The sequence below is a fragment of the Lingula anatina genome, chromosome 8, assembly GCF_051362555.1.
Source record: "Lingula anatina isolate TDL-2025a chromosome 8, LinAna3.0, whole genome shotgun sequence".
In the NCBI taxonomy this organism is placed as follows: domain Eukaryota; kingdom Metazoa; phylum Brachiopoda; class Lingulata; order Lingulida; family Lingulidae; genus Lingula; species Lingula anatina.
The window spans coordinates 20,513,657-20,528,867 of NC_141774.1; the positions used below are offsets into that span (position 1 = coordinate 20,513,657).

Genomic DNA, 15,211 nt, shown 5'->3' on the forward strand with positions numbered 1-15,211 from the left:
AATATGACAAAACAAACACGCAAAGATAAAATTGGTCCACAGGATAAAGAGAAAGATTGAAATCAGATCTAGAGTATTTTTGTAACACCTCGTCATCGGAGCCAAAGAAAATTGGTGATAATTACGTGCTGGAAAGCTCAAATCGTGACAATGCACAATCGCGTTTGCGTTTTGTAGAAAAGAAAAATGAGATGGTGATAAGGGATGCAATTGCAACCTTTACATGATCGGCCAGTAAGCGCCGCCAGAGATTCTTGCAAAGAGAACACTGAAATCATTAAGAGGAAAGGGGAGTTTTCATGAAACTGGTATATTTTCAAAACAATTGGCAATAATATTCGACCGAACGTTCGCCTGTTCACACCCACACACATATTCAGGACGTCAAAATAGGGCGCATTTTGGTCATTTTAAACACCCAAATACATAGAAAAACACCACAACACTTGTCAAGACAGATCGGGGCAACCAAACCTCGATAAGTGAATCGCAAAAGTGAACTGAACAGATGGAACAAAAACAGGTGACACTGGTTACGAACGTTAGCAAAGTTTTGAGGTCACAATGGCGCTATCGGGAGTATACCCAAGCGAAATATCGCCTTCCTTCGCAAATTTAAACTTGGGCAAAGATTCTGCAACAGGGAAAAGGGCGTTTAGCTATTATGGTTGCCATGTGTATGAAGTTAACGACTCTCAGGAAAACCGTCCAATCACATACAAAAAGAACGATGTAGTTCTTTATCTCATCTCTTATTATTCATACATGTATAAAAGTATAACTCCACCGGGGACCAACATGAGATAATCAAACAGCTGGATGGGGGGAAGGGGGGGGAGGGGATTTACAAGGAATCCGTTGCGATTCCCACTTTACACAACAACAGTTATGTTCAACAATATACAGTGGACATCCTTATCTAAGAGGACTAATGCTCAAGCAGTGTCCACCATTTATTCATTATAATTATATATAATAAAAACGCATGTGATACTTAAACTTGAAGTGTGCGTAACAACTGGAAACGTTCCTGTTTTTTTTTGTTTTTTTTTGTTTTGTTTTTCTTTCCTTTTTTTTTTCATTGTTGTGATTATCTTGAAAAATATACGTATAAATGACTAAAAGCAAAAACACCTCTTGTAATCCAAAGTAAAGTATTCATCCGTAACATCAAATAATTAATAAATTAAAAAAAAAACATATTGTTTCAGTATGTAACAAATGATCGATAACCAGGTTTTAAAAGACTAGCATGTAAAAAGTAATTTTGCCATACTTTCCTGTGTAAACTAAATACACGTACAATGTAAATATTAAAAGAAAATAAATGAAAACTTGCTGCTTCTATGACCCAAACTGAATTTAAGAACATTTTTTACATCTTTCGTGAATACTGCTACCGCTCTATCAACAAAGGCATAGTATTTGATTCCGTACATTTCTAAAAACGATAATACATAACGTTACAGCATCACAGCTTTCCATTAACAAAAGTAATACTCTTTTTTTTCATTTTTCAATACAAAAACGGCATAGTGAGCCTCACTCGTGAAAATCGATCCCACAATGCAATAGCTGCCTTTCAGATACTATGACTTCTAATTACGTGTTCATATCAGAGACATGTGTCAAGTGATCTCTAAAACTCAGGATAAGTACTGTGCCACTAATAATAGTTGGGAGTAAAATAAAACCTCCGTCTCAGTATGCTACAAATGCATATGCACCGGTCTGCATAACCCTGATCAATTGGTTCTTTCATATTTAGCATGTTAAACAGTGATGTGGTCTTTTTTTAGTCATTTTTTTTTTTCATTTCTTATTTTTTTAATTTCTAAAAACTGAGATTGGAATTACACTGTTGTATATCTCCAGTGCTTACCTTTAACCATAACTTCCTATTTAAAGGTAAGAGACAATATTAATAATAATGATAATTTTATAATAATAATAATACCAGATTAGGTTCCAATCATCATGCAAATGGTCTTTTTCTCAGTAAAAAATTCCAGAGAGTCTGTAGCGCTTTCACGGCCAATCCCAGAATCCTTCATTCCTCCAAAAGGCATATTAAGGTCTCGCACCAGCCAACAGTTGGTCCACACCGTGCCCACCTAGACAGGTTAAATGTACATTATATTTAAAGATTCCAATTATAAAACGCATTAGATCAGTTAAAGAAAAGATAGACATGTGAAGAAATTCCATCAGCTGCGTTCTGTTATAAGAATAAAGTCATTTTTTCTTAAACCAACAGCTAAATATTGAAATTATTTACCTCCAGAATTTCGACTTCGTTCAGAGCACCTTCATCAGGGAATGAGGCTATCCAGGTGAATAGCCTCCATTCAGGAGATTCCCCCCCCCCCCCCCCCCACCCCACCTATTGCTTAAACACGTTAAGGCTTCGATTTTATTGCCCGATTTCCTTGATAAACATGACTTCCCAACTTAACAATCTATGCCTGGTATTTATGGAACTGTCCAATTCTGGAATGATGGCAGCATATAAATTGACTCAACCAGTCCGCATGGACAGTATGCATTTACCTCAATTTGCATCTAAATTTTGTATTGCTTTCTATGACGATATTCCTGGCACATAGCGTTTTACCGCGATTGTTGCTAAATAGCCCAACCTCACGTTTTCTAGAGTGCTTTCACAACAAAGCTATAATACTAGACTGATGACATTAACTCTGCCATGACTCCTGCTGCTTTCCCAAAAAGAACAATCCACTGCTGATGATATTAACAACAAGTAAGCCACAGGTTTTAAACAGCAAGCTGTGTCCACGCCAGTGATCACACGACAACGTGATTGCGTCTCAACATCTGGAAAGGCCTAAAGCCTGCAGTCCAAATAATGCTTAAACATAATTGGAAGTTACAGGATTGAAATCGACCTGTACTTGTTCCCTACCTCCATTTTGCGTGCCACTCTCTGTGCTCTGCCCAAATCCTTAGTCCACACTGTGGCACACAGACCATACCTGCAGTTATTGGCTCTTTTTATTACCTGACAGAAATAAGAAGACTATCCATGAATTAATCTAGATAATAGTACTGGTATTTGAGCCAAACTTATTCCAAGTTTTTTCACAACAGTTTTTGACATCTATTTGTACGCAAGAAGTCACATGTTCAACCTCTCTCTCATTCTTTCCCTCTGTTTTTTTTTTTTTTTTTTGCAGTTATTGTTTTATTACAAGAGATATTGATTAATTCCAATTTTATAAATAATTATATTCAAATATATTAAAAATAAAGATGCTTTTTAATCTGACTGAATTTTCTTTCATGAGTCAAATTTGACAGCTTTCCAAATTTTCTTCTCTCTCTCTCTCTCTCTCACACACACACACACACACACACACACACACACACACACGCAATTGGGTTTTGCTTCCATTCTAAGAATTTTGCAACTTATTACATCAGATTTCTGTTGTGTACTTCAACCAATAAGCCCTGTGTTCTTATAATGGTATGCATTTCTACCAATAAGCTTTATGTTCTCATGATGTTATGCATTTCAACCAATAAGCTTTAAGTTCTTATGATGTTATGCATTTCAACCAATAGGGTATGTGTTTACATACCTCCTGTTCAGAGGTAAATGGTACAATGCACACCACTGGTCCAAAAATCTCGCTCTGCATCAGCTCCGAAGAATCACTAACATTTGTTATAACTGTGGGAAGGAAAAAGTACCCCTGAAATAACACATACTCTGATTAACAAATCATTTGTAAACTTAAGCATTTTCATACCACACAAGTTGTTAGAATTAAGATGTCAAACGTGTGAAAAAATTTAAGTATATATTTCTAAACAAAGTTCAGTATACATTTCAATTTTTTTAAAAGACTTAGTGAGAGCCAAGAGCCCAGACCTCTGCAAAAATTATAAAGAAAAAAAACAAACTATTAAAGAAACGGATAACAGAAACAAAAATTAATTTTAAAATATTATATTGAACAGCTTCATTCTACTCTTACTATGTATACGGAAAATTGTGAAATACTTTTTGAGATTTTTTATCCACTATCAAACAGACAAGCCAGCATTGGTAGAGGTACATATAATGATGCTTTTCCAAGTAATTGTTAAGTCCTCTGGACTCACATTTTTATTCTCGGGGTTAGGCAAGTTGAGCTGATCGACGCCCTGACCGCACTGTATGGTGGCGCCCTCTTTCCTGGCAAGTTCAACAAAGGACTGCACTTTGTTCAGATGCTGGGCGCTTATCAGAGCTCCCAGGTTCACATTAGTAGTTGGATCGCCAACCTTCAGTTGTCTGGAAAATGAACAAAGAACAGGCTTAAGAATGCTCTTCAGTCAGAAAATTTAGGATAATTTTTTAGACCAGACATTTGGTCTCCTTAAAAACCAGTTTTAGTATGTTTTCTTTAGAGGAACATTAAATCAAATTTTTGCAAATGCAGTCATTAACTGACCTAATATTTAAAAAGTAAAAATAAAATACATTCGGTATTTTTACCAAAAAGCATACATTTTACAAGTCAAGATAATAATGCCAATACCAGCCAATAGCTTACATACATTTCAATTTTATTTATTCATTCAAATTGCAAGTTTAAAAAATAATAAGTTTAATGACATGAACAGGCTCTCTAGTTCACATACTGCACAAAAGGTTTAAATTTATCATGTATCACCTGATAACTCCACAAACAATACTTAAAGATATTATCTTATGCCAAAATTCATCACAACAATGCATCAGTTGTGACACCATCTCTCCTACCACAATGGCAAAACACACCCATATAACTCAAACATCTTACACACCTGGCTGCTTCAACAAATCGCTGAATAAATTCTGAGTATATTCCTTCTTGGACAAATATACGGCTGGTACAAAGGCAGACTTCTCCTTGGTTTGTGAAGGAAGACCTGAAATTAATTAAAAAATTTGAATTTTTTTAATTGCGTGTAATTTACAGTTTTTTTTAAGAGGAACTAGTTGTTTCAATGCATTCAAGAAGCATTTAGGGAACTGTTGCAAATTGTGAGGACAAGCAAAGAGATTAAGCAAATGTATTCTTTTTCTTATCTTTTTTGGCTTAATATACATTTAAAAAAAACAAACAAGAAAATGAGCTAAGCTGGCAATAGCCTACCAGACTGAGCCCAACTGCAATAAACAGTCAAATCTTGAACAATTAACTCTAATACTGGATCATATACTGAACAAAAATATAAACACACGAAAGAATATGTTGATTTATTTTCATGTATGGAACTAAAGTATATGGCCAACATTTACAGCATATTTTCCTCAACAAACAGACATCACTTTGAGAGCATTAAGGGAAGTTTAAATGCACAGTCCATAAACACTGAAACAGACATCCTGATCTTCAGACCTGATCACAAGGCCTTTTTCAGCCAGACATCCAGAAGGCCTTGTCATAAAGTCAAAACACAGTGAGTTTCATTTCCATGTTAGATCCATTTTCAGAATGATTTTTTTCACTGTATTATTATAATATAACTGGATCAATGAAAACGTTCACTATGAAGTCAGATCAGATAATAGAAACCTGGTCATAAAAAAGCAACAATTTCAATTTCTTTTTAAAACCACCTAGCAAAATAATGTAAAGAAAATAATTACCTTACTAATCAGAAACCTGATTATTTAAAACAAAGTAAACTGATCTGCACACAGGAAGGTTTGCTTTGTAACCACACAATCATTTTCAGTCACATGCACTCACACACTCACATGCATAAACAGAATATACTGATACACGAAATGCACAACATTACCTTAGAGTGGTAGTTATGCAATTAGCCAAATCACAATCTTCAAAGATTATGGCTGCGTTTTTTCCTCCTAGCTAAAACAAAACAAAATGAAAATTTGAAAAATCCACTGCAATTATCATTAAGTGCAGAACAAATTTTGATACACAAAATTCACAATTCACAATTGTTTTTCACAATTCTTCAGCATATTGATGAAAAAATATCTTCTAACAATCATAAAATTTTATTGAATAAATTTTCACCTCAAGCGACAGTTTCTTGGTGTTTGGTGCTGTAACTTCTTGAATATGGCGGCCAACGGCTGTGCTTCCAGTGAACGATATCAGAGGGACATCTGGGTGGCGGATAATCACCTCGCCTGTTCGTGGCCCAGTCCCAAATACCATGTTTACTACACCAGGAGGAAGACCTGTGATTGGATAAAAGACAACCTATCAGATACAATCACATTGTAAGGTCCTGGTATTGAATGGTGTAAGAAGAGAAACTGTAGACAGTCCTGTTATTATCTCTGCCAAGGTGGTTACAATTCCACCCTCATTTGCTAAATTCTGTATTTCTGTCTGTCTGTCTCTTTGTTAGTCACCAGCCTCACTCAAAAAGTTACAAATGGATTTTAATGAAATTTCAGGATTGGTCAGAAGCAGATCTTAAGCAGAAGTCTGCACTCTCTTGAGAGCTTTTGGAGTTTTTTACTCTCTTGAGAGCTTTTGGAGTTTTTTAACAGAAATCAATTTCCCTTGCTGAAGTCATTTACCTGCATCTTGGAAAACTTTACACAGCATGAAAGCTGTCACGGAGGTCATCTCGCTGGGTTTGACCACACACGTGTTACCAAAGGCAATACAGGGGGCTATCTTCCATGTGACAAGGTACATCGGCAGGTTCCATGGGCTGATAAGGCCTGCCACGCCCACTGGCACATGCTGTACATAATTGACAGCACCAGCGCCATCTAGAAATGTGCAACTGTAAGGAAATTTACATTAACTGTAATTGACAGAAACAGTGCTATCTATAGGAATGTGCAACAGAAAAGCTTTAGGAAATTCACAAAATAAACTGCAAAATAAATCACATTATTGCCAGGAATGTACAACACCAAAGGGTGTGCAAATGTTGGGGATGGGAAAACTTCAGTTGGCTTTGTATGTACTCTTGATTGACAATTTCCAACATAAAAAGTTGTTTCTTTCAATTAATGTTATCAACATTTACAGAAAAAATAACTGTTTTTGTGTAGAAAAATCAGCATGCATGGTTATCAATATCGATTTTTTTTCCACAAAATACTTAGCAGAAATAAAATTGGTGAAACTACTCGCTGAACAGCTTAATGTTTTTTTTTTTATTTGCTATTATTATCATGATTTTACTATACTTTAAAATAACTTACTCTGACTTGATATGTAATATAGAAGTAGCAAAGAAACGGAAGTTGTACACAGCACGAGGGATGTCGATATTGGTGGCCAGCGAGACAGGTTTGCCTTGGTCTCTAGACTCTACCTCTGCAAATTCTTTAAGTTCTTTTTCAAGCAGGTCTGCAATCTTTTGCAGGATTTTACTCCTATCTTGGATGGTTGTAGTTGACCAACTAAAATTAAATAAATAAATAAATAAATAAATAAATAAATAAATAAATTAGTACATACATAAATGAATAAATAACGCATATTGTAATATATTTGTGGACAGTCCAAATGAACGACAGATTCCAAAACATTTCAATACTTAGGGACCATTCCCATAACCTATCATACTAGCTGGATCGATCTAACTGCTTGTGGATTCTTGCTAAATTGTATTCAGAATAAGCAGTTTAAATGTTTGGCACACCCCCTCGTAACTTAAGGTAGGGGAGACCGGGGCTAGTTTGACCCCGGGATAATTAAGATGGACCCCCATCAAGTCTTTTTAATAAAGTTACTTTAAGATGCTTAATTAGTTCATTTGGACTCACAGCTGACACTTTCTTAGCACTATTGGATACGGTCACTTTAGAAAACGATGTGATCAATTCTTTAACCCCATAGTTACTTAAATTTAGTTTTTCATAAATTGATGGGGGGCCAACTTACCCCGGGGTCCAACCCTGGTCTCCCCTAGTTGAAGTGGTGCCTCCCATATTTAGTTGCAAATATGTTTAAATTACTATTTATTGTTATTATTATTATTTTAGTTGTATTTATATTTTATTGGTAATAACACGCAAAAATGTTAAAAATCGATTTGTCAGCAGAATAATCTTTTGAAAACTGCATAATTCTGTTGTTATTGTTTGGCGGAGGGGGGAGAGTGGTCGCTACCCCCTCCTCCAACCTCCTCTCCCCCCCCCCCCCCCCACCCCCAGCAAAATTTTAGAATTTTAAATGTCCCGAGGTAACGGCATCTCTGCATTAACTGCATATGTAGTCAATGTGAACTAATTGTCTTTAACTGCATTCTGTTTCTGATCCAAAGTAATAATAATAATCTATCGCTTAAATTGAAGTCTGGAAATTTCAGATCCAGTGGTGATCTTAATTCCGGACTTTAAACAGCACTACAAGCGATAAAGTGATGACAACAACAACAACAACAATACAAGGTGTGTGCAAGTTGCCAAAACCACTAACCCTTCAAAGGCATTTTTCGCTGCTGCAACAGCCACGTTCACCTCGTCTTCAGTAGAATTGGGTATTTTTGCCCATACTTCTCCAGTTGCAGGGTTAATACTGTCGATGTAATCCTGCGCTGCAACAAACTCCCCGTTAACAAAATTACTTACGACCACCGCCATATGCTTCTACTATTCTAGACTTACAATACCTGACCCAGTTATAGGGGTGTTTAAAAAATAGGTCATCCAGTAACATCGCACACGCAGCGCTTGGTTCGTTCTAAATATAGCAGGCACTCCGCATTACGCAATGTGCTGTCCAAACAAGAAGTTAATTATAGTTCTTGAAACAAATAAAACTAAGAAAGGCAAATTTATGAATTTTTTAGCAGTTATTGAAAACGTTATTTTTCTTATAATATTCCAAATTTCATTCAGTCTTCTTAAAACTGTTGAAGTTATTGAACTTTGAAACTACTAACGTTTTTTCTTTCTTTTTTTTCCGAGCCATCCGATATATCGCATGAGGGTTGCAGCATAACATATAGATATGACATTCCCGTACCCTTACCAGAAAAAAACAGTGAAGTACCATTTTATCAAGAAAGCATCCATTTAAAGTGAAGTAAGACTATTTCTCATATGTGGTCTCACTCTCCGTCTCTCTCTCTCTCTCTCTCTCTTATTTATTTATTTATTTATTTATTTACTTATCTATTTATTTATTTTTCAAAATGTTAACATGGATTTTTACCCGGGGTTTGAGTGGCTAGTGCCATGTGGCAGTACAGTAGTTTTCGTTATGTCGATAGCGGTTTAGATCTTCCTCCACCTTACATGTTCATTAGTTCATTGAGAGACGTTTTAATTTTTTTATTGGATCCCTACTTGTTCAAGTAAAAATGACCCTTTTTTGCTCATATTTTTTCTTCTTTCTTTTTCATTTTCTCCCCCACCCCACCCCACTTTACATATTTTTATTTTTCAATTTTTTTTTCGTGCCATTGAATGGAAATTTAATGGAGTGCTTTTTGCATTGTTTGGTTATAAATATAAGCTACTTCGTGTATTGAATTCGAAATGGCTGAGCACATAATTATCATTATGAGTACAAATAATAGGCCAGATAATTAACTTTGAGACAAAATGTTTTTGAAAATCAATAAATCAAAATGATGAAGCTACTTCAATTTAAAGGACACCGTTTTCAGAGGTACAAAACCGGCTGTTTTCGACAATTTAATCCTTTAGGTGGAGCAACATCAACAGGAAAATGTTGACGTATTTTAATTAAACCTGTTACGAAAAATAAAATTCGCTAATGAAATATTTGGTTGTTTGTTTTGTTCACTTTGCGTGTTTGTAAACTCCCTGGGCTGTGACACGGGTTACACTATCCATATATGGCAAAAACTACGTCACAACTAATATGACAAACGCAATCAAAATGCTTCAACGCCCAGCGCACCCAAAGCAATTTGCCTTACCACAAGCGACATCACGCGGGCATTATTCACACTGTGTAACCCAGGCCTACTTGACAACCGCTGTTTGATTGGACAAGTACTCTACTCTAACCAATCAAACGTAGCGTGACAAATTTCCGATAAAATTCCCAAGATGGCCACTGAATGAGGAATTTTCCCGAAACTTAAAGAAGGTTCTGTGGTCCTCTGGAAAATCTGCCATATTATAAAAGAATAGCCGGGGATCGAGCAGGACAATGTATCACCAACAACGAGCGAATAACTTCAATCCAATGCATAACGATCCTTTACCGCCAGGCTGGGAAATGTTATTTGATCAGCGAACCGGTTGGCCATTTTTTGTTGACCACTCGAACCAAAGCACAACTTGGCAAGATCCTAGAAGAATAGGAAAACCGGTATGTATTATAAGTTAAATTTTTTTGGTTTGTTTTTCAGGAAAAAAGACAGACAGTTTTTATTTAGATGGTTTAAGACTCGATCTAAAGGTGAAATTGTTGATCAGCTATCTGTACTGATCGATAACCTTGTGTTGATTGACCTTCGACTTCGAGGTTTGATCGGCGAGTTCTGTCAGAAAAAAAATCATATCACGAAATTAGCTTCTAAACTTATCGTGATCTCCATATTGATGAATAATGTATGTGATGGAGATTGATGAATTGACTCAGCCCCTTCTCTTCTCCGTTCCAAAAAGTTATCAGTAAATGCCCATTTTCAAAGGTATGTTGAAAAATTCATCTGCCATAAATTTATTTAAAACTAACACAATAATCCTAGAATAAGATTCAGAATATTTTAAAATCTAAAATATTTTGTTAAAGCTTTTTTCCTTCTACACTGAAATTTTATCAACCAAAAATAGCACATTAAAATGTTATTGCCCATTAATTACTGATTAGAGACTCTCAGGTGTGACCTTGCCTGTCACATTAGCAAAAATGTAAAATCTCCTTATTAACCATTAAAAAACTACAGGATTGAATCTACCTTATCATTAAAAAAAATAATCTACTGTAGGTGGTTTACACTTTTACAGTAACCATTTTACGGTACCTGGAAATATTTCTGAGATCTGAGTAGCAAAATTGGGCACTTTTTTCAGAAATAGCCCCCCCCCCCCCCTTAAAATTGCTTTTTACAGGTTTGCCAAGTTTGAATCAATCACAAAAGCTGCGATTAAAACCACCTTCACAGCTATTGTCCTCTCAAAAGACGGGTGTGCCCAGGTGAATCGTCACCCTGGTCATAGATTAGAGGACACTTGACCTACCTGTACTACTAAGACTTGATAGTAGAGCTAGAGATGGTGATTTGCAATTCATGACAGGATGTTTGGAGGTCATATAGGCAGTGACTTTTGTTGCTATTCTTAACCTGGAAATGCAGGTCTCTGGCATTCATTTTTGGACATTCATAGCTTCAGCAACATCCTTTGCCAGAAATGGCTTTTCTTTGACTTTCTGAAAATTTAAAAGCGTGTCAAATTGCTGACCAGTTTTTTCAGTGGGCGTTAAGTTGAATATGCCTAGGACTTTTGAGCTAGTTCAATTCTAAACCCTTAAAAGGCATTAACCTAAAAACTGTCAAACCACAAACACGGTCATTAGGCAGGTTCTATGTGCGATTTATTTTTGTAGAAGGGAGAAATTGCAAGCCAGAGCTGAAGGTTTGGAAGTTACATAGGGTTTCCAAACTTGTCATGTTTTCCAACTTGCATTTTTAATCAGTTGTTAGATTCAGTATTTTATTTGCTTAAAAATCGTACTTTTAGATATTGGATTATTTTTCCAAGTTCTTTTACTATACTGGCACTACTCTGTTTTGGATGTTATTCAATCCTCCCTTCACCCTCAGTTAATACCTATTGGAATTCCTTGGTTATCTGATTGTCCATTGAAACTAATTAGGTTATTTTCTTGTCTAAAATAGTTGAAGCTTAACTCATGACCTTGAACCTCCCGGCTGGAATTTCAGAAACTGCTGAAATTAATTCCTGTGTAGTCTATGTAGGCATACTGTAACTAATGGGGTTAAGAGAGAATCCAGACTCTGTACTGTAGCAACATGGTTGAAATAAATGCCAAAATGTCATGTCATCCCTTTATAACATTAGCACAGAACTCCATGTATTCAGTTAATGTGTATTTTCTGCCTGTGGCCCAGCCAAGGAGCTTTTTAAGTCATAGATTTTATCTTCTTCTTGTTCTTACTTTTGCAATTTCTGTTGCAGTTTGTTTTAGGTTTGAACTTAATGAATTATTCAAGTAAGGATTTTTTAGGTTATTAGGTATTGAAATCCTTGAGTATGGGTTTGCAGTCTGTTTCAAAATGTTGTTTTATAATGTTAAATAACGATAATTACTCATTTTTTCAATGGCCAAAAATAAATAAAAAATAATAATTAATTTTAGAATCATAAAAATTATATTTATATATTCATTTGTGGTACTTTTACTGCATAGAAAAGAACTAAGGGGTAGTCTGCTTCTCAATTTTATTGCTGCCACTCGATAGGAAATTTCTAATTTTAAGTTTTTATCAATTGAGAAAATGCAGTATAGTTCTATGAAGTCACAATTTTCCCCATAGAAAAGAGTGAGTCATTACGTTACCATCAGTCATATGTGTTCAGTGCAGAGAAGAAGTATCCCAGATAATGTATTTAAAATGTGCCAATTGACCTACATTAATAAAATATGAGTACATTGAATGTGGAAGAACATCAAACTCAAATATTCTGTTTGTTCTGTTTCCAGCACTACCAGCAGCCATGGGATCCATATGGCCAGAACATGAGAGGATACCCGGCCCATCATCAGCAGGAGATCCGTATCCCTGTCCATCACATGGGGTCAGAACAACAGCAAGGCCCTCCAATGCCACAACCGCAGCAACAGCCGCCTTACCCACAACAGCCACGTGTCACAAAAATCCCCATTCATATAGAGGGCGCTGGCAGCATGGACCAGGGCAGAGGAAGCCCTGGTCGTGGTAGTCCTGGGCTGCATGTCCCGCACAGTGAAAATCCCACCCTGCAGAGGGCGCCAACACCAGTCAGGGAAGAGAGTCCGGCTCCTCAGCCAGGGAGGGTGTCAAACTTGGCTCAGCAGTACGCGGGGCAGCAATCTCCACAGCCCCAACAGCAGCAACAGATGCCACCCATGGGGACGTTTTATGGTCCTTCATCTCCCCAACAGAGGGCGCCACCAGGATACCAACAGTCACAACAACATCCTCTGCAGCAACAGCAACAATATCCCCAGTATGACCAGACTGATGCTGCCAAGGCCCAACAGCAACAACAACAACAATATCAGCAACAGCAGCAATATCAGCAACAACAACAACAAGCTGCTAACAATAATGCTGCACCAGCTCCACCAAACTACGAATCCAAACCGGTGATTAATGAACAAGCTAGAGCAGCCAATCAGGGTCCTGCATCCAGTCCTCAAGGTCAAGGTCAACATAATGCTCCACAGCAACAGCCGCAAGAGCCACCACGTCCTCTTACAGCTCTAGAGAAGATTGACAGAATATTTGCAAATGTTAACGAATTGCGTGTACAAGTGGAAAACTTTAAGGGGACGAGGACTGACAAACAGTACCCTTATTTAACAGAGATGCTGACTAGAGATCTCTTAGAATTGGACGGTATTATGTCCGATGGCGACGAGAAAATTCGCCATGCTAGGAAGAACTGTGTCCGGACGGTGCAGGAAGTTCTTGACCAGCTTGAGCTGAAGGCACTAGCTAATGAAACTCCAATGGAGACGGGTCAAGGTCAGACAGAGGTCAAGGCCATTAGTGCAAATGGTTCTCCTGCAGAGGTGACAGAACAGACTAAATTATAGTAGCATTACTATCTCTTATGCTGTTTTTATAATTATGATTATTATAGGATAATATACTTTAACTATATATCTTATTTATTTTTGTGCGTAAGGCTAAAGAAGTGGGTGTATCTTGGATTCAAGGAAAAAATGTCAGTTTTGTGGCCAACTTTTATGTGATGTGAAACAGTGTGATTTAGTTGAACATACTATTTGAGGATGAAATCTACAAACTTTTAATTTTGGCAGTACATTGCCAGTAAAGAATTCCTGTCATCCCAATTATCTTTTAGATGTTAAGTATGGCAATTACTTAAAGGTGAATGACATTAAGTTTTATGGTGTTAAATTTACATGGAATATGATGCTTGTTTAGAAACTACAATGTTAATTATAATAGTCTGATAACTGGCCAGTTCTATGTATGTGCCTGATAGGGTGTCATCTTGGCTTAGCCTGGTACATTACTGCAAAGTAACTTAGATCTTGGACCTCCTTCTAAAATAGTATTTTTGGTTATGTGCCACATTGCAGTTGTGTGAGATATTTAACCAAGAGAGTAGTCACGAGAGTGTTACAAGATGTGAAAGCATCAGACTGTGTTCAGAATATAAAGTTAAATGTGTTCAGAATATAAAGTTAAATGTTTATTAAACATATCATTCAGCAGTGATTTTAGTTCAAAACACTTAAGGTTAAAACAAGCTTTTGCCAATTAATCGTTGTTTTAAGGCGAACACTTTGTCTGGGAATTAATAAGAAGCATGAATATTTTGTTAATGTTATTATTATTTTGACAAAATTGTGCTACTTAAATTTTAGGTTGTTATATTCTAAGAGTGAGGTCTGAAGTGCCCAGTTGTTCACAAGATATTTTTCCGAGTGTCATGTTAACTGATATCTCTTTAATGTCAAGATGCATCACTTCTTTTATATATAGTGTATTTAAAAAGCATTTTCCTTGTAACAAGCTACTTGTATCAATATTTATATTTTGTTGAAATATGTTGTATATAAAGATGTTATTATAAAAAGAAAATGTAGTTTTTTTTTTCACTTTCCCAAAGTTGAAAGTTACATATGAAGTGAGCATAGATAATCTGTACCAGATATAAACCACTTCTACTAGATTGACAGGCCATGACAACATCAGCCATGGGATCTTTAAACCGCAGTTCCTTTAAATTTCTAGAGTTAAATTGACCTACTCATCTGTCCCACCAGTCCTTTAAAGTCTGTCAAACTGATGAATAAGTGCATGGCACAATACTGCTGCGTGCACAGTTATTTAAACGAGTTGCTAAATATCACAGAAAAAAAGCAGAAAATACCCATCGAAATATCATTTTTGTGAAATATGAAATGATGCTCTTTGGTATTTCTTTACATTATGCAATTATAGTGGCACTTGGATGGGTTTTATGGAAAGCATCTCACTTAAAGTTTCTCTTTAAAGTTAATGCAAAGTGACTGAAAATTTCTGTTGT

General features: G+C 36.2%; 2 protein-coding genes across 2 annotated transcripts; one reads left to right on the plus strand and one right to left on the minus strand.

Annotated features, from left to right (window-relative positions):
* Positions 1 to 512: 512 nt before the first annotated feature.
* Positions 513 to 8,657, minus strand: LOC106166813 (2-aminomuconic semialdehyde dehydrogenase). Its single transcript, XM_013545469.2, has 10 exons — positions 8,418 to 8,657; positions 7,196 to 7,396; positions 6,557 to 6,768; positions 6,042 to 6,208; positions 5,800 to 5,870; positions 4,816 to 4,920; positions 4,129 to 4,300; positions 3,603 to 3,716; positions 2,924 to 3,019; positions 513 to 2,114 (listed from the first exon to the last, which is right to left on the minus strand). Exons 1-10 carry the CDS (start codon positions 8,579 to 8,581, stop codon positions 1,962 to 1,964), a joined length of 1,455 nt encoding a protein of 484 aa, XP_013400923.2. The 5' UTR covers positions 8,582 to 8,657; the 3' UTR covers positions 513 to 1,961.
* A 1,332-nt stretch (positions 8,658 to 9,989) lies between these two features.
* On the plus strand, positions 9,990 to 14,763 carry LOC106166833 (uncharacterized). Its single transcript, XM_013545497.2, has 2 exons — positions 9,990 to 10,286; positions 12,648 to 14,763. Exons 1-2 carry the CDS (start codon positions 10,125 to 10,127, stop codon positions 13,743 to 13,745), a joined length of 1,260 nt encoding a protein of 419 aa, XP_013400951.2. The 5' UTR covers positions 9,990 to 10,124; the 3' UTR covers positions 13,746 to 14,763.
* Positions 14,764 to 15,211: the final 448 nt, after the last annotated feature.

Bases quoted from the DNA above. Each gene is read 5' to 3' on its own strand.
- LOC106166813 (XM_013545469.2), bottom strand. From the start codon at position 8,581: ATGGCGGTGGTCGTAAGTAATTTTGTTAACGGGGAGTTTGTTGCAGCG. The intron at 6,769-7,195 runs GTAAGTTATTTT...ATTTCCTTACAG, and splicing joins ATATTACATATCAAGTCAGA to TTGCACATTTCTAGATGGCG. The intron at 4,301-4,815 runs GTGTGTAAGATG...TTCATTTTCCAG, and splicing joins CGATTTGTTGAAGCAGCCAG to ACAACTGAAGGTTGGCGATC.
- LOC106166833 (XM_013545497.2), top strand. From the start codon at position 10,125: ATGTATCACCAACAACGAGCGAATAACTTCAATCCAATGCATAACGAT. The intron at 10,287-12,647 runs GTATGTATTATA...TTCTGTTTCCAG, and splicing joins CTAGAAGAATAGGAAAACCG to CACTACCAGCAGCCATGGGA.